The following is a 20,021-nucleotide window of genomic DNA, read 5'->3' as shown; positions in this document are numbered from 1 at the left end:
ATTAACGTCGTGCAGATTGACTCTAATGGCCTAGGCACACTACGCCGACTGTCGGGCGTCTGACGCCGTCGGGCAGTCCTGTGTGGTCTGACGTAGTCTGGCCCCGTCCCTAGAAAACAAGCCTTGCTTGTACACCAAAGAGATTGTCGGCAAAAGTGTACATTCTGTGCATGTGCCGCTGCAGGTGACGCTACAGCACGTGACGTCAGAAAGAAGTGAACACCGGAAATTCTTTGAAACTAGTTGAGAACGGTCTGTGTTTTCACCCGTTGAAGGAAAGATAAAAATAAAAAAGTTGGATAACGACACAAAAATGAAGCGACTGGCATTGTCAGCCCTTGGTCTTCTTGTTGTGGAAGAAAGACGCCGCAGAAAAAACGCCTGGATCTCACAGCAGCAGCTCTGAGGGCTTTTCCGTATGTGTCGAGCAAGATATAGGGAAATAATTGTGATTATCTAGAATGATCGTTAAAGTCATGTCTTTCTGTATCATTATTAGCACAAAATGACCATGAATCAGACACGGTGATAATGTACGATTGTTGAGATGAAGGTGACTCACATGAGAGGTTGCATGTGAATAGGACAACAATTCAAGACATTAATGTGAATGAATCAGTTCAATTCAATTCAATTCAATTCAATTCAATTCAATTTTATTTAAAGTGTCTTATCATAACAAAGTTATCTCAAGACACTATACAGTTGAAATAAGACTACAGTTGATTAAGGAAAAATAGATCCCAGCAATTCAACAAAGAGAAGGAACAAAACACTGTACAATGAGCTGTACAGTGAGCAATGGCGAGGAAAAACTTCCTTTTAGAAGGCAGAAACCTCGAGCGGAACCCGACTCATTGTTGACGTCCTGCCGCTTTGACCGGCTGGGAGGAAGGATGTGGGGGTAGATGGATAAGGAGAGGAGTGAGGGAGGATATAGTGAGAGAAAAGAGGAGAGTGTAGGAGGGTCCATGGGGGTGCTGGAGAGAACTCGGGATCTGATGACGTGGTGAAGATCCTGGATCAGCAGCAGCTCTGGAGGTGGATCCCTGGATCAGCAACAGCTCTGGAGGTGGATCCCTGGATCAGCAGCATCTCTGGAGGTGGATCCCTGGGGCTCCGGGAGAGAAATAAAAAGTTCATGGAGCAGGTGGTGATGAGATGTGTTCCAATGTTATGATAATGTTGCTTGATGCATGTGAAAGGACCAGATTACCATGTCTAGACTGCGCCGCATTGAGCTGCTTCATTCTCATCATAATATTAGTATGAAGTTTTTGATAAAAATATGAGTGCATATATAATTATAATTTAGTAATCAATAACGTGTATTGCATAACATAGCATAGCATAGCATTTTTCATGATTGTTGCTCTTTTGTTCTTATTCGACCTTGTTACATGAATACTAGGGGACCATCAGACTCTGTAAATTAAACCATTCATCTTTCTAGCTTCACAGGGACACTTTCATGTCCAACAGGCCACAATAACCAAAATAGGTAAATAGGTCAGCGATTCCTAAAGCTTTACATGTTTGATATCTAGTTCAGTGTGGACACGCACTCTAATATTCAGACCTCCAGGGGCCTCAGAGCATAAACAGGAGCCAGAAAGCTTTTGCTCTTATTTGACCTCTTTGTCCCTCAGACTTGGGGAACCTGGTGTGTGGAACCCCTGAAAGCTCTAAAATCATATCATGTTGGAACCATAATGATAGAATAGAATAGAATAGAAAATCTTTATTCATCCCCAAAGGGGAAACACACTTTTACAACAGCACAGTTGAAAAAAATAAAGTGCAAGGAAAAAAAGAAATAATAAAAGAGATAATACAAAATAAAATAAAAAACGATCTTAAAAATATACAAATTATTTACAAAATTAGAAATTTAACACTATTAACAAAATACAATAGAATAATGATAGCCCTTTCCAAACCGGATGTAGCTTCAGGAAGCGCCTAGAGAAACGCCCTTATAAACAATTGTGTATTGATAAAATCTGAAGAACAACAAGTTTCAGATCATTTAAAACAATAATGGCTGAGTTATGGAGCGTCAACGTCCAGATTTCTCTTTGTTTCCAATGGTGTTTTGAGGCACAGAAAGTTCATAGAAACATCAAATCCCCACAATTCATCTCAAAATAGAGTCTAGAATAACATATTCAAATATTAGATCTGAGGTAGGTAGAAAAAAAGTTGCCCATATTAATTAATTGAATTAATTGATTTTGAGAAAGCAGTGGTTTATCTCTACTTATTTCTTAAGTATCTCCACTGTGTTTTGCTGAATGTTTTTTTGTTTATGTTCGTATTTGTTGATGTACTTTGGGTGTCGATGGTAATAATTGAGTAGTGGAGAAGGGGTATGTTTAGACGAGCTTATGCTTAATCCTAATTACTTTTTGGATGTGTTAGGTAAATATTGATATTGTTTTGAATATCATTATTATTGTTTGGCTAATGTCATTGGTTCTGTTTGTTTGTCTTAAGTTTACTTTCTTATGTAACAAAAGAAAAGTAAAGCTGCTTTGCCTGAAAATTGTTCATGTTGAACTCTATGTCGATCTCAAACTAGGACATGCGGCCCTTTGACTGTATTTATGTGGCCCTCGTAATGTCAAAGTATGATCATGTATACATTTTTCTAATGCATTAAAAAGTATATTTTGTATTTATTATTCATTTACAGTTTCACAAAACATTATTTATTTACTTTTCCCCTCTATTTTTTGTGTAATATTTGAGTATATATTAATCCCTCAAAATATTTTTTAAAGTTAGTTGAAGAATTGATTTGAAAAAAACTCATATATACAAGAATAAAATTGCGTCTTATTTAGCTTAATAAAAGTCATGGCCTAATGATGAATGTCCTTTTTTTTTTTAGGGATTTTCTCATCTTTCTTTTTGCCTTACGGCCCCTAACAACATCCAAAGAATTGAATGTGGCCCTTGAAGAATTATAATTGCCCACCCCTAAACTAGGATAAACAGAGAGTTTTTTACAACTTCTAAATAGTCAATGGTCATTTTTACAACACGTTACCTGCACAGAGGATGAATACTATGGGAGCATTATTCAAAATTACATACATCAAATTTTGCTTAATTACAGGTTTCATATCAAACAATCGTTAACCATCAGAGTCAATCTGCACGACGTTGATGGTCTCATCCTCAGCTAAAACTTGAAACTAGTAGTTTCTGGTCCGAGTCATGGTTCGAGTGACGTCATGCTGCTTTTCTCCTGCTCTTAAAATGCTCTGAAGATCCTTCAAAGCCTCACCAGTTAGGCCCCATAGTGTATCTTAAAAGAATAAGACAATAAGAATGGGGAGCTGTACATGGAGCAGTTCTGTCCTTCACTTGCTAAATAAACTCTTACCTTGCTGTTACGCTGCCATGCGAGACAACTCTTTCAGGAATCGCAAAGACTTGACATGGACTTCCAGTTTTGGTTCATCTCTTTCAGAAGAATCTTTCTCTTCCTGCCGTCTCCTTACTGCCATAACAATGTCGAATCCTCTTCTCTTTGTCCGGAAGTCAACAGAACCTGGGAAACATTGTTTTACAACATACGTTAAATAAAGTCGTATGATTTTGATCATTCATACGGTCTGGTGTATCTACCACCTTGACGGGCACAACCAAGTGTTTCCAGCAACAGAACCCAGAAAACCTTTTTACTGATTCTACTCATGGCCAAAAGCCACAGAAATGTATTTATCATTATTACCAAACATGACTATTCGTACCAAAGTGTGTATGATGTAACCACCTCACCTGCTTTTGACATGTGCTTGGTTGTCACTGCTATTCAAGAGAGGAAGGAATTGACCTCTTCCTCCTCCGATGGTTAGTCCAGCACCTGTCTGATATGCAGCACTCAATCTTACTTAGAAAAGAACATATAATTGCATTTTAGATCATTTACATGATGGGATGTTCTGTAGGTTTAAGTTTGTGTTCACTTTGCTTTCTTCAAATTTGAAGTCATGGGCTTTGGCATGAACCACAGAGAGAATGGTTTCATGTCAAGCAGGACTGGAGTTCTGGTCAGTTCTTGCAGGTCACTTCCATGCAAAAAAAACTTTTGTTTTGTTTTAGCAAGTGAAGAACAGAACTACTCCATGTACAGCTCCTCATATTATTTTAAGATACACCATAGGGCCGGACTGGTGAGGCTTTGAAGGGTCTTCAGAGCATTTTAGGAGCAGTTTTCTTTTTGCAGGTAAAAGGGATAGGCAACGATCTCTCCTCTGTACATGTTGAGGGCAAAAAGGAGCACTCCATGGCGACAGACTGCTAATAATTTATTCATTAATTTTGTTGTGGATGTAGTTCACAAAACCCGTGACGTCATCATCCCTTGCTATGAAGACACTGTTGAAAATGGGTTGTTCCTCCTCTGCTCCAGTTTGAAGAAGCCCGTAGAAATGCTTCTATTAAAACAGGAGTGAAGAAAGTTTGTAACATCAATGTGTCATGTTTAGTAGTCAAAATGCTAGAATCGAGCAAAGACTACCTCTGTCTGGTCATGTTCTGCGACAGGTGGATTTGTGTAGTATAACTGTAATAGACTGTAATAGAAACAAATGAATGTTATGCTTAACAGGCTGCAAGGAAATTGATTTCAGCAGTAATAACAGAGTACACACACAAGTATACTTGATCATGCATTCAGAGATAAGCTCTCCATGTTTCATTCATCCATTGTTTTATGGTTTCCCATCTGGTTTACCTCTTTATCTTGGAATTTAAAATACTTTTCATTATTATTTTATATATATTTTTTCATTTAAAGAAAACAACAACAGATAAAATCCCTCATCCAAAAGGGTGAAAATAAAGTCCCTGATAACATGCGTTAAATATGTTATCTGTATTATAAATATGCAGAAGTGCCTGGAATAATAATATCTAATTTTATTACTGTGGTGTGACGGGACTTCATTCCGTGTACGGCAGAGGGATACTGTTATGACGTGACCTGATAGAAATCAGTTATAAGTATGTTTTGATCTAATTCTACGTCTGAAGTGTGTAAAAAAGAAAGCTCAAATAAAGATTAAATGCGCATTCTTCAAGTTAAACAAATTGAATATTTAAGCAAGAACTGAATCATGACTTCAAAATGTTTGTTTTTCACCCTAAACTCCTTTTTTATTAGCGTGTGTGACGTCAAATCTGCAGGATCGTGATTAGTGTTGACAAATGTCAAGTAGATCGCTCATAATCGCAGCCAAATAAAAAACATATATCCATAAGCAAATATCAATGAAAGGGTCTATTTTCATACAAAAGCGCACCAGATTATAAAGAGGATCAAGTGAAATAGCACCTCCAGACTTCATTCAAATCATTCATAAAAAATTCTAAACATTGTTGAGTTGTAACACCTAAAAATATACAATTCAGTCACTTTTACTGATTACTGATTACTAGATTACTCTGATGTTGGCGAGAGGCCCGAACCTTTCCACTCTTATTAAATTGATCATATAATAGTGAATAAGGAACACACAACGGATTTTTGAGCATATGCACATGATACATTTCAGGTAAGAAGTTTTTAATGTAATTTATTTTTTACAGTATACCGTGATATTGAAATAAGCATACCTTTTAACTATAAAATCAAGAACTTTTCGTGTATTCAAGATTCAAGATTCAAGTGCAGCTTTATTCGCCAGTACATATTGTTATACATACGTGGAATTTTTTGTGGTTGTGGACGACTCCGGAAGTTGTAACAAAAATTAGAAGGTATAAAAAATATGTGCAAAATATACAAGAGAAATAATAATAATACTAATAACACAGTGCAAAAACGTCAACGGTGAAATTAATGTAGTTTAAATATCATGGTGGGGATTAACTGTTCAAGAGTGAGATGAAGGAGGGGAAGAAAGTGTTCTTGTGGTGGGTGGTTCTTGTCCGCAATACTTTTTTTTAAGGTAAAATGTTGAATTAAGCACATTTTAAACCTCAAAATCAGTATCAATTATTCTCTTTTCAGAGTTAATGCACTCATAATACAAACAAGTCAAAGGAATAGTCTTTAGTATACTAGCATTCCCCAGCTTTCACTCACGATAAGGTAAATGTCAGCAGTATTTTCTTTGTGATACAGTTACTGAAGGAGTTGGTATACAAATTGTTTTTCAGCATTATCCCTGTCACGGCTAGATCTAGAAGCACAAATATGACAGTAATGGTGGCAAATGTGTACACATAAATTATATGAGTTGATATGAGGAGTAAAAAAGATTAATTAAAAATGTAACTTAAGATGTGGAAATGTAGTGTGTAAGTCGACAATCTATTCTTATTCATTCTTTTCCAACTGTTAATGTTTTGGATATAACAATTTGGTACGAAATCATTCAGTAAAAGTTCATTATTATTTAAATTACTGGCAGAAGTAATGACTAGCGAGGAGGGTACATGAACTTTTCATCACAGAGCAAATATACACAATTTAAACAGGGGTCACCAACCTTTTTGCAACTGCGGGCTACAGCTAGGACCCTGTGTGACCTGACGGGCTACCATCAGTTTGGTTCACAGTTCTTAAATTACTTTATGTACAGTACTGTGCAAAAGGCAGGTGAGAAAAAATGCTGCAAACTAAGAATGGTTTCAAAAATATAAATAATAATTGTTTATTTGTATCAATTTACAAAATTCAAATGATCAAACAAAAGAGAAATCTAAATCAAATCAATATTTGTTGTTACTACCCTTTGCCATCAAACCAGCATCAATTCTTATAAGTACATTTGCACTAAGTCAGGGGTTTTGTAGGATTATAGTGAAGTATATGATCAACCAATTATACCATAACAGTTTCTAATGATCATCAATTTCACAAGTAGGTTGAAACACAGTCATTAAGTGAAAAAGATACAGCTGTGTAGGAGCTTAAAACTGGGTGAGGAACAGCCAAACTCTGCTGCCAAGCTGAGGTTGTGGAAGACAGTTCCATGTCACAGGTCACACACCATGACTGAGCACAGCAACAAGACACAAGGTAGTTCTACTGCATCAGCAAGGTTTCTCCCAGAAAAAGATTTCAAGGCATACTGGGATTTCAAGATGTGCTGTTCAAGCTCTTTTGAAGAAGAATAAATGGGCCAAGGAAACTAAGTGCAGCAGATGAAAGACACATCAAGCTTATTTCCCTTCGAAATCTGAAGATGTCCAGCCGTGCCATCACCTCAGAACTGTCAGAAACCAGTGGGACCCAGGTACACCAATCTAGTCTAGCCAGAAGTGGTCTTCATGGTAGAGTTGCAGCCAAAAACCCATTCCTCCGACATGATAACAAGGCCAAGCGACTCAACTATGAACGAAAGCATAGGAACTGGGGTGCAGAAAAATGGCAGCAGGTGCTCTGGACTGATGAATCAAATATTTGGCTGTAGCAGAAGGCCGTTTGTTCGCCGAAAGGCTGGAGAGCGGTACAATAATGAGTGTCTACAGGCAACCGTGAAACATGGTGGAGGTTCCTTGAAAGTTTGGGACTGCATTTCTGCAAATGGAGTCGGAGATTTGGTCAGAATTAATGGTTTCCTCAATGCTGAGAAATACATGCAGATACTAACCATCATGCAATACCATCAGGGAGACGTATGATTGGCCCAAAATGTATTCTGCAGCAGGACAACGACCCCAAGCATACAGCCAATGTCATTATCAAATATCTTCAGCGTAAAGAAGTAGTAGTCCTGGAAGTGATGGTATGAACCCCACAGAGCTCTGATGTCAACATCATGGAGTCTGTCTGGGATTACATGAAGATACGGAAGGATTTGAGAAAGCCTACATTTACAGATGATGTGTAAGTGTACCTAGAAGAATTGATGCTGATTTGAAGGCAAAGGGTGATCACACCACATATTGATTTTGATTGACATTTCTCTTCTGTTCATTCACTGCATTTTGTTAATTGACACTTCAACAACTTTCAACACCTGCCTAAAACTTTTGCACAGTACTGTATATTATTACGGATGTTAATTTATATTCTTCGAATACACTGTTCACTGTACAGTATTGACACGAGCATGTGCACTGGCGCCCTGAGACATGTTCACTGACCGATCACAGTGCAGATTTCATTACAGTATTGACAAACTGAAGATGTTTTAATTTAAAGTAAAACGTTGTTAAACAAATGTATTCCTATGTTTATGTTTGTTATAAGAGAATGATGATGGTTTGATATTAAACATTTTGAGTTGCATGTTGTTGTATGAATAATTAAATAATATGCTATTTTACACTTCTTATAATTGACATCATTCATGAACCTCACTGCACGTCATTAAGTAAGTAAGTAAGTAATTTATATTTGTAGAGTGCTTTTCCTGACCAGGGTCACAAAGCGCTTAAACAATCAACTAATACTCCATAAAATATTTACTTAAAAGATCATTTAAGTACTTAAAATGTTATAATAAAGATACTGGTTAAGTTAATAGTTTGTCATATATTACAATTGCTTTCAAAGTTGTGTTTTGTAAATGAATAAACTTGAGCAAAACGGTCGCTGATCACTAAAACTTGTAATTTATTTTTTTCGAAAATGTTATATTTTTTAACGTGATACAACACATCCGTCAAAACATCATCACTTCCCGTTGTAGGTACAAATTCTGTCCCCCCACTTCCTACGTGATGACGTCACACGCGTCATATGCGAACGTCTCTTTAAAATATTTTTTATGGGTTAAAGAAACGTCAACAGAACGTTTACATGATACTTTTCACCACATAAAACATTTATATTGACAAAAAGACGATCTTCATCAACATAATACCTTTCCGTTCTTTCATTTCTTGGGCTGACGACACACGTGACTTTGAGACCAACGGAAGTGCCCGCGCTACATGTGACGAAGCCGCTGATTGGCTGAAGCTGTTTTACTAATAATAACGCACAACTGTACAATTTTTTAGAATATTACCCTTTCAATAACTTGTCTGTATTTCGTTTTCATTTCGATTTCTATATATTATGTTAAGAGAACAAATTACAATACTATCATGAAAATTTGGAAATATTTATTGCCAGTAGTGTTAGATAAACACCTAATTTATTTTTGTAATATTATACAAATGGAAAACATTAAATAAAAATAAAATGACTCATTCAGTAAAGTGGGCATATTTACATTTAATAACTGATTTAAATCGGGAAAAAAATCGAAAAGGAAACTAAATAATTAATGAGGTGTTTATGATCCGAATTACAGACAGAAATAATGAGTTGTAGAAAGGGGAATATTCTAACATTTTTGTTATTTGAAAAGCGAATTATTTCGGAACTCAAATGTTTATATTTAAGTGAGTATTTTTTTGTTTTTGTTTAAGCGCTTTGTGACCCTGGTCTGTAAAAGCGCTATATAAATACAAATTACTTACTTACTTACTTATTACATTGTACAGCTGTGCATTATTAGTAGTAAAACAGCTTCAGCCAATCAGCGGCTTCGTCACACGTAGCGCGGGCACTTCCGTTTGTGTCAAAGTCACGTGTGTCGTCAGACCTGGAAATGAAAGAAAGGAAAGTGATTAAGTTGACGAAGATCGTCTTTTTCTCAATATAAATGTTTCATGTTTGGTAAAAAAAAAAGAAAAAGAGTATCATGTAAACGTTCTGTTAACGTTTCTTTAACCCATAAAAAATATTTTAAAGAGACGTTCGCATATGCAGCGTGTGACGTCATCACATGGGAAGTGGGGGGACCGAAATTGTACCTACAGGGGCGTCTATGTATATATGTGTATATATATACATATGACATATATATATATGTATGTCTATGGCAGGGGTAGGGAACCTGGTCCAGAAAGAGCCGCAGTGGGTGCAGGTTTTCGTTCCAACCATTCAAGAGGACACATTTTATCCAATCAGGTGTCTTAGGAGTGTAATCAGTTGATTGTCAGTCTGGTGTTGCTTGTTCAGCTGAAACCTCATTGGTTAAACTGTACATGCTTGATCGGTTGGAACAAAAACCTGCACCCACTGCGGCTCTTTCTGGACCAGGTTCCCTACCCCTGGTCTATGGTGTTAATCCTGTACTGACAACGACACAAATATAGCGTGGAACACGATCTGGGAAATCAGCGATCCATTTGCGCATGCGCGCGTTGTATTCAAATTACACAACTTTATTTATATAGTCAGTGACAGAGCGTTTCTTCGAGTCTCAAAGCATCGATTTTATGAAGGATATGAGGACAAATAATGAACCGTGTCCATACATTCTACTGGTTAAAGCAAGATAAATATTAAGAAGTTCGAGGGAAAGTGTGTTGGCCAGCATGTCCGTTTACGTTTAGAAGGAAACATGACCCGAGCTCCGCAGTTGTTTGTTGAAGTTTGTCCTGCAAAACAGTGTATTTTGGAAGCTCCCAGTCTATCACAGGCTTGACTTTATTAATCCCACTGGAAAACTGATTGTTGAAAACGTCCTGATGTTTTAGAGTAAATGTAAAAAACATTTACATTTTTATTATTATTTATATAGCTATGAATTTATTTTCTCATTTAGTCTCAAAACATCGAATTTATGAAAGATAAATAGGAAAACAAATAATGGAGTCTGTGGACATTTACTCTAAAACAGCAGGGAGTTTTCTACGTGTGTACAATCAGTTAAAACGTGACACAATTATTTAGCCTGTGATTAATAGTTTCATGAAATCGATGCATTTTTAGACTCGAAAAGACGCCATGTCACCGGCTATTTAAATAAAGTCGTTTATTTTGAATGCAATACACATGCGCACACGGTTCGCTGATTTTATTTTTGTCCCAATCTAGTTGCCGTGAACCGGATCGAAATATGTCACTGCGCAAGTGCGCATGCGTTCCTGGATCACGCAGATTTCCCGCATCGCTTACTGAAGTCTCAGCGGTATTTGATATTTCCTTTACGAATATTTAGTTTGCGCCTTAAATATAACATGCAAAAACCTATTAAAACTGTGACAATTTTTCCTTCAAATTTCGCCAATGTGGTAATGGTTATCTTAAGCCAAGCAACTACGCTAACTTGTTTATGTGGGTGTGTGGGATAGTCTCTGCTCTGTTGTGCTAAACAATATTGTCATACAATATTTCATTCTTCAAATGAATAAAAAGTATTCCATTTTATGATGATTCTAGACTAAAAATAAGAGTGAAAATGGAAACACGATCCCTGAGAAACCAGTATCTTGAATATGATGGCAGCTCAGCTCTTACGCAATCTCTGTTTGACAGCCAGGGAAAGGTAAGTTAAGTGACGTTCCATGCTTAACTCCCATCATTACTATTTCCTTTCTTGTCTCAATGTCATGCTAAGCTCTCGCCGGAGTTTTCCCAAAGGCTGAGCCACAAAGTCGGAGAGCTTTTAAGTGTGATGGAAAGAGGGCTTCGGTCTGCTGATCCCAGAGATTGTACCACTTACACGGGCTGGGCAGGTGATGCATGTTCAAGTGTGTGTGTTCATGTGACATAAGGAGGACGCTTTATGGTGCTTGATATAAGGTTTTCAAATTACATTAATCATAAATCCAGAATAGACGCAGAATCCATGACATGAATTGCATATACAATGTTTTGAATGAGCAGTACCACTACCTGTTTTCTCTTTTTTTGTCTCTCAAAATAAATGTTCTGCCAGTATTTACCTTAAACTACTGTATTTTCCTTTCATTCAGGCATTGCTCTTCTCTATCTTCATCTCCACAACGTTTTTAAGGAGGAGTCGTATATTCAGAATGCTCTGGACTATGTTACACGCAGCCTCAAATGTTTGACCCGTCGTCATGATCTCACCTTCCTTTGCGGAGATGCTGGACCACTGGCTGTTGCTGCCGTTGTTTACCATAGACTGCATCGGCCACAAGAGGCAGATGAGTGCATCAACAGGTGAGACTTAAAAAACAATATCAACCAATGTTGTGGTGATGCTGTTCATCATTAATATATCACTTTCAGCGGAAAAAACTCTGCTACTCTTGATAGTAAATCAAGTCTGACATAAGTTCTCCCTGCAGACTGATGCAGTACCACCAGACTGTGGTGAAAGGTTCTGGTGAGCTGCCAGATGAGATGCTTTATGGTAGAATGGGCTTCCTTTACTCACTCATCTTCATCAACAAGCAGCTCGACCAAGAAAGAATCCCACATCAGCACATCCAGCAAGTAAGCTGCTGCGAATGTGCCTGGAGATGATCTAATTCGATTTGCTACACACTTTGCTACAAAATGGTTTACTTTTTGAGACTTTAAATGTTGTCTCTATTTATTTTGTTGACTTTTAGTGAGTTTTTATGAGATATGTTTGCACTTCTCTTAGATCTGTGAGGCAGTGCTAGTATCTGGAGAACGTTGCAGCAGAAAGGCTGGTATGCAGAATCAGACCAGCCTGATGTACGAGTGGTACAAGGAGCGGTACGTGGGAGCAGCTCATGGACTGGCGGGCATATACTACTTCCTCATGCAGGTAGCCACATTCCTAGGAGATAATTTAAGACGTATTATTTGCTGACTCAATACTTTTAAATAAAGTGGATTATATTCAGACTATCTATTTAATTAAATGTTATTCCGTGGCACTATTCTTTTTTCACAGCCAAGCTTCCTCACAATCGCAGAGAACGTTCATCGCTTGGTGAAGCCTAGTGTGGATTATGTCACCCGGCTGAAGTTCCCCTCAGGAAACTATCCTCCGTGTGTCGGTGATGACCGTGACCTGCTCGTGCACTGGTGCCACGGATCCCCAGGAGTGGTCTACATGCTTCTACAGGCCTACAGAGTAACCATTTTATTGTTTCTTCACTTAAAAAAACCTTAGTTTTTTTTCTTGTTTACCTCAACCACACCAATTCTGCTTTGATTGATCAAAGCATGATCAAGCATCAAAGTTTGTAACCTCTTTTGATCAATCCTGGAATTCTCCTTTTCCAAGGGACTCGTTGTGTTAACAGAGCATGGCAAGATTACAGCTGGCTGGAGGATGAGGGAATCCCATAATTACATCATATGCTCTTGTAACCCCTTGTTTGGCGAAATTTCAGACACTGAGGACTTAAATGCGGAGCAACTTCATGATGAGGGACTGCATGTTAAAGAGGAAGACTCATTTAAAAACGACAAGTTTGGCACCCTCATCAGATAAAACCCACACGATATAGATGTATTCCTTCATTCAAATTATACAGATTGAGTTGGTTTATTGTCTATATTTGCTTGATTAACAAAAGGTGCACACTACACTTTTCAATCAGAATGCATTTTAAATGGAATCGTAAGACCCCCAATTAATCCCAATCATAATTAACAGTCAATGAAGATTATAACGCAATGCTGACATCTTGTGGTGACCCGAGATAAAACACTCAAGAAGTCAAAGCCGTTCATAGAGCACAGTCGTTCCCCTAAATACTGTTCTGAACACACTGAACCTATTTTCATTCCCTATGTGCTTAATCTTCATTTATGCTATTGGGAAGTGTATTTGAGTTACTGTAGTTTTGTACTGTAGGATTCCTTCAACAATGTAAAAAACAAGTTTAAAAATGTTGATCTAGAGTAATATTGTGCTCCATCTGTTCAAAATTCCAAACTTTCATGGTGCTGGTGCTAACATGGATTCCTGAATCAAAATGTTTTTTCCTTAAAACGGTTTTCAATTTTTATTACAACTGCACAGAAAGTTAAGTTAATTAAAATAACAGTAAAACATAATCTAAATAAAATAAATAATCTTATAATAGTTATTATTAATCCAGACATTATAGCTAATGTATAATATAGAAGCATGATCATCAAAGTTAATATATCACCAGACAATGTGTTCTCGAAATAGTTTTTTAAAATGGTTGCCTTTTTAATTTTCCCAATCCGGCAGGTTTTTGGGAATCCTGAATATCTGGTGGATGCTCTAAGGTGTGGAGATCTGGTGTGGAAGTGGGGTCTGCTTAAGAAGGGCTATGGGCTTTGCCATGGAGCGGCAGGGAATGCCTACACCTTTCTTGCTCTGTACCGGCAGACCAAGGACCTCAACCACCTTTACAGAGCTTGCATGGTAAATATTTAACATTAATCAACCTTTTAAAAATATTGATCATTTTAACCAACTTTGCACACTATGTTAAAATTTTCTTTAAATAATTGTGTTTTGATGTATTGTATCTTTACACTATCTAACATGCTAAAAACATTGACAACATGAACAAAGCTTAGCATCTTACCAACCTAGTAAGTTAAAGTAACTACTGTTATATAAGCATTTGTGTTTATATTTATGCTAAATGATGGGTTGACATGCAGTACATCTGTGGCATAAGTTTTGATGAGAAGTTAAATCTAACATTTGGGAGCCTGGACAACAAAAAGTTTTCAAATTCCTTGACTCCTTGACTTTTGTCTGAGTTAGTCCGAGGCTAGGAAGAGCAAGCAGGACGGTTGAACCAGGTCCTGGATCTTCACTTGGCTAGACCTGTGAACCGGTAACAGTATATTGGGTGCTCTGGTTATCTTAAGGTTCACAGCTTTAGAAAGGAGTTGATTCAAATTACCAATATTTTGAATGTTCACCATTATTTCCCAGCACAGCCTATGTTTTCTGAAATGTTTAACCCATTATGATTAATAATAATTAAAAAGATATTTCACCACATCCCAAAATTAAAACAAAAAAAACAACAGGGTTTTAATTTATTTTTTATTTTGAATGATTATTATTATTATTTTTTTTTCCTACAAGAGGTTAGCAAACAGATCGCCCCTTTTTTCCCCTAATAAGAACAGTTCCGGTCAGACATGTTTGTCAACAGCTTTGAGTCAAATCATAGACTCCAGGCTGCAGGTTTACTCGCCCATGTGCACGTTTGTTGATATGAATAAGTTCTTGGATGATGAAAATAGTAACTGTGGATTATTACATATCTGCTTCCTGCTCCGGTTACACCATTGTGGTCATAATCTGATACCTTGACAAATTCCAGGATCTCATCTGAAGCACCAGGTTTAGCAGATGTTGACATTACGGTCTATCCAGAGCCTGTCGTGTTGGATGCTGTTATCTAACCAGCGTTTGTTCTTCAGTTTGCAGACTGGTGCATGAACTTTGGACAACACGGTTGCAGGACACCTGATACCCCTTACTCCCTTTTTGAAGGTACCCAGAAACATCATTTTCTTTTTTTATGGTAATTACACAAACTGTATAAATGGACACCCAAACATCATTTCACATTCCTCAAAACGATAAAGCTGCTATCATACTCTTGCTCAGGGGTCACCAAACATGTGCCCACATGAAGACCCCCAATGTTATAAAAATAGCAATGGTCCCAAGGAAGCTATCCCTCAACATTTTTTTAAATGTAAAAAGAATTGGATAGATCATCTTGTCTGGGTCGCAGGGTCAGCAGCTTCAAGAAGGAGGCCCAGACTGTCCTCTCCCTTGCTATATTGTCTAGTCTCCCCAGGGAACCTCAAGTGGTCCCAGACCAGGTGAGAGGCATAATCTCTCCGACGTGTAGATCGACAAGTATACAAAGAACTTTGCCTTTTGGCTTAGCTCTCTTTTTATCACAAAAGATCAGTAAAGTGTCTGGATACACAACAGTCCAAGTCATCGCCATAAAGCATTGACCATTAACTTCAGATTCCCCTTCTTAATAATAGGAACCACCATCCCAGACTGCTAATGCATATGTAAATGATGACCATGCCATGTAACCCATGCATGTCAGCCACGACAGCCCCACAACACCCAAGGCCTTGAGAAACTTTGGGCAGATCTCATCCACCCCCGGGGCATTGCCATCATGGTACCTTTAAACCACCTCAGAAACCTCCAGCCTTGAAATAGAACATCTCCTGACCCTGTTTCCTCCTCGTGTTGTTGGTATGAAGGAGGTTAATGGTTGTCCAGAACCTCTTCAAAGTTGTACGGAAGTCGTTCTCCATGTCCTCACAAACAGGTTTTTTCCTCAGCTACAGCCGAAGCTTCTGTTTAAAACTGCCCCAGGTCCCCTTTCATTTCACTCATACTGACCATGAGTTAGCCGTCAGGTTGGTGACACCTACCCGAACTGCTATTCTTGCTGGTTTTCATCTATGGATCTTGTCACTTGTCATTTGAAAAGAAGAAATGATAGTTTAAGCTTTTGTTGGTATTACTGTCATATTGTTCAATATTTAAATCGGATTAGACAAAGGAGTGTGCATGCGCCAAGAGAGTCAGACACTTATAAAATACTAAATCCCTCTAGAAAATAGTGTGAAAAAAACATGAATAGAGCGGCAACTAGCACACTAACTAACACACTTTTTGAACTTATGTTATTGGCAGGCATGGCAGGTACCATCTATTTCCTGGCTGACCTCCTGGAGCCAATGAACAGCAGATTCCCTGCATTTGAGTTATAAAGACCTCACCAGGTACTGGTCTACACCTCTCTGCATGGCAAACCAAACATGGAACTGTCACTAACAGGAAGTAGTTGACTTTTATTGTGTCTCTTTGAACAGTTGGTGTGTATGTTGCAGACTTGCAAGTAACCTTATAAAACTTAGACGGAAACAATATTTCAACATTTTTGACAAATGAAAAACGCTAACGTTGTTGCATACATGTTTGCAGACTTGTGTACTGTGCTAGTTAAACTGTCTTACGAACAGACAGTGGGTCACATTGATAAAAAGTGAGTAAATCTAATATCCAATTATATTGTTATACATTATATCTCATTTTTCAAAGGCATCTTTGTATTTTTCACATAAAAGACTGATATAATGAATTTAAATATCAACAGATATAGATTTGTACCAAAAGATCAGAGCTACAAAAATGTGGATGAATGCCAAAATCCCTAAATGCTCACTTACACAAGCTTGTTCAGTTCACATTTCATGAATGAGACCCACTTTTGATAAAAACATGTTCTCAACAGCAAAATAATTTGTTTTATGTTCAACTTTGTTTTAGGCCCTTGACCTGTTGTCATTCATTGATGACTGTACTGTTACTGAAATAGTAGTTTAAGTTGTTGTGGCTTTATTTTTTGTTCAAGAACAGTGAAAGCAGCATCAACTTGTGAATAAATTATGCCTTTTAAAGTCATTTTGTTTGTGCAAAAATATATATTCTAAAAATGTTTCAACGTGTGTCTTTCCCCATACGAGGAGCTCTTCTTCCTGGGATCCAAACACCATCTTTTTCTTCTTCTGCGTTCTGACCTAATGCCTGCCAGGGTTGTAAGAGTGCAAGGTTGGCATGGGTGAGGTGTAGTGGGGGTTACTATAACAGCGAGTCTTGAGGAGAATATTCCATCTCCGCCCCCAACACAGCAGAGACCAGTGCCACTGAAACCAAACACCGCCTGCAGGAATGAAGGTAAAAATAGAGCTCAACTGTCTCAGGGTGGGCTCTCGCCTACAAATGTCCTCCGACGCTTGACCCCGCCCTTGGTCACTTTTCTAATGTTACCACCAGTTCAGCATGTAAGTGATTTCCTTGTCTGGATTACCACCACATCACTACGAGCTTCTAGAATCTGCCAAGAATGTTTTTCATATTATCAACCAGTCTGACTTGAGAAAAGTTTAAAAGTTAGCTTGATGGGTGTTAGTGTTCGACTTTTCATTCCAATGTTTTTAAGTATAAACATAAAGCGAAAAACAGGGAATGCCTAAAACACTTGGTTATCAGTTCAATGTCATAGTTATTGATGGTCATTATATAAGAAAACGTGGACAATGTATCAGTTTTTCTTTTTTTATCATTATAGTTGTTCAAACGAATGAATCTTCAGTTGTACCAGAAAATAAAATCAAGTTACAGTCAACAAGGCTGGTCTGATCATTTTGTCGACGGCTGAATTATTGCATTAGTTTCATATTGCTTTACAACATGAACTAATTAGAATTTTAACTTGAAATTTTGGCTCAAGCAAAAGCATTAAAAAGAACTTGGATTCATAGTAGATCAAGAGTGTATCTCTTACAAATGTTATCTATAGAAGCACAGACAGGGTTAAAAGTCCTTCTTGTATACAAATGCAAAATGTAAATATTATCCCTTTTTATAATGTATGTATTATTGCTTCATAAAGATGATGTGTGCTTAAAAAGGCAGAACATAACTATTTGTTGTTTATTTTTCCCTCCCCAAATTGGTAGCAGTTGAATGAACTGCTTTTAGACATTTACTTAAAGAAGGCATTTTTAGTGTTGCATGAATGCCCCAAGAGGAATTAAGGAAGGAGATAATAAGAGGATACTATTAATTAAAATAATAATCATGTTAGTCCTTATATATTTCTACCGTGTCATTTATTTGCTGCATATTATTTAGAAAGGTTTAACAATGATAATTTTGTTCTTCATGTAAAGTCTTGGAAACCATTTATACATATATATATATACACACACACACAATACACCTGTGTAAAATACATCATTAGGCAGAGAACTTTCCGGAATGTGGAACCTCCCTCCCTGACCCTCTACATGTCCCTGCACATTTTTCTTTGCAATTAAGGGCATGAAAATGCCACAATTGCGTTGTTAACCGATTATGTTGGCTCAGGGTCTGTTAATCAAAGCCATCAGTACCATGGAAAGCTCTGGAGAAATTTCTTTACAAAATGTTATTCATAGAATTGGAGGGCGGACTCTGTTCTTACAAGTTGTTGTTTACGGAAGGCAAACAATACAGCAAGTATCTGGGCTAACGTGAAAGAGATTCCTACTGATCTAGTCACACGCAGGGCATCTTGAGGGAGAAAATTGCTGCCGGATCACGATTCTCTCCTTGCTTCTGCTGGGATTTCACTATAAGAGGAGGAGTTGCGCGAAGTTTAAAAATAACACCTTGTCACATTGGGACTCCAGAAACGGTTTACTTGGTAGCTGAGGTCCAATTCTGAACTGCTGCATTGTGTTAAATGATACAAAACATACACACAACCTGCTTTTGATTCTCTGCCTAGCTATTATAGTGACTGAATGTAGAGGGACAAGGTCTTGACTCACTTCTTTGGCTTCCTAAAATTAGCACCCCCTCCCTTTCCCTTCTAAAGGCCCGACGCTGTGAAGGCGCTCAGCTCTTCTTTCCATTTGCCCTAAGAAAGTTAAAGATGTTCCAGCGAGTCATCTGATCCGCCCCATTAACATATGTGACATCACATGTGTGGGTTAGATAAGAGGGGGGCTCGGACCATGGCTCAGGACCACTCTGTCTTGGGACTTCGGCCTCTCTCCTCCTTTCTTTCCGCTCCTCCTGCTCGTTATCCTCCAACATGGTGTGTTTTCCGTTCATGGATCTCTTAGGACCGCGTGTATCTTTTTCTTTTAATATATTATCCGTTAAATGGGATTTATTTGCTGTCTGGACACTTCAGATGATTTTTTGTCTGTTAAACTGTTAGTATAATAATAGCAATGTATTTATTTGGATGTTAAAATTAAAATATGATCCAACACCTAACTTGGATGTGTATATATGCTGTGCTTGAAACTATATATTAATGTGTTTTTAACCTTTTTTGTTTTGTTTTTGTGTAACAGACTGAGTTCACACCGGATCAGATTGAGGGTAAGTTAACGAGTTAAAACATACATATTCAGTGTGTACAAATATTTGTATATTAAAACATTGTGATGGCTCTTTTTAAAATAAATGGCATGTTTGGATTTAAATTGTTTGTCATTATCCAGTAGAGATAAATGATCATGTTTATTTTTATTAATATATGTATTAATTAAATAAACATAATCATTTATCTCTATCCTATAATGAAAAACAATTGAATTAATAACATCATGCTATTTATTTTAAAACAATGTTATATTTTCTATTAATATATATGAAATCAAATATATTTTATCAAAATGTAAGAATTTATTAAAAAAAATATTTTATCCCAAAAATTCTATTAATTCCCAAAGTAGAGTTAATTTAAAAAAGGAGACATGCATGTGTCCAGCTGTCGAGGGGAAT

General features: G+C 37.3%; 1 protein-coding gene across 4 annotated transcripts; it reads left to right on the top strand.

The window, feature by feature from the left end:
* Positions 1 to 10,877: 10,877 nt before the first annotated feature.
* lancl1 (LanC antibiotic synthetase component C-like 1 (bacterial)) lies at positions 10,878 to 19,616 on the top strand. Of its 4 annotated transcripts, none has more exons than XR_015711361.1 (12): positions 10,878 to 10,934; positions 11,186 to 11,291; positions 11,364 to 11,481; positions 11,722 to 11,932; positions 12,061 to 12,208; positions 12,363 to 12,509; positions 12,639 to 12,821; positions 13,917 to 14,093; positions 15,116 to 15,188; positions 16,371 to 16,459; positions 17,272 to 19,323; positions 19,589 to 19,616. XR_015711361.1 is itself a non-coding variant. In XM_087792163.1 (10 exons), the coding sequence occupies exons 2-10, from the start codon at positions 11,205 to 11,207 to the stop codon at positions 16,445 to 16,447; spliced, it is 1,221 nt and encodes a 406-aa protein (XP_087648289.1). In that variant the 5' UTR covers positions 10,878 to 10,934; positions 11,186 to 11,204; the 3' UTR covers positions 16,448 to 17,197. The 4 variants fall into 4 exon arrangements, 1 of the variants encoding a protein (XP_087648289.1); XR_015711360.1 differs by having other exon boundaries at positions 17,207 to 19,323; XR_015711359.1 differs by having other exon boundaries at positions 17,204 to 19,323.
* The last annotated feature ends 405 nt before the right edge of the window (positions 19,617 to 20,021 follow it).

Source organism: Callionymus lyra, chromosome 5, assembly GCF_982586985.1.
Source record: "Callionymus lyra chromosome 5, fCalLyr1.hap1.1, whole genome shotgun sequence".
In the NCBI taxonomy this organism is placed as follows: Eukaryota; Metazoa; Chordata; class Actinopteri; order Syngnathiformes; family Callionymidae; genus Callionymus; species Callionymus lyra.
The sequence above is the reverse complement of the archived record's forward strand: the minus strand, read 5'-3'. Positions and strand labels throughout refer to the sequence as shown.

Excerpts from the sequence above, each read along its gene's own strand:
- lancl1 (XM_087792163.1), top strand. The coding sequence starts at position 11,205 with ATGGAAACACGATCCCTGAGAAACCAGTATCTTGAATATGATGGCAGC. Across the intron at positions 12,822-13,916 it reads TGCTTCTACAGGCCTACAGA|GTTTTTGGGAATCCTGAATA; the intron begins GTAACCATTTTA and ends CCAATCCGGCAG. Across the intron at positions 15,189-16,370 it reads CCCTTACTCCCTTTTTGAAG|GCATGGCAGGTACCATCTAT; the intron begins GTACCCAGAAAC and ends TGTTATTGGCAG.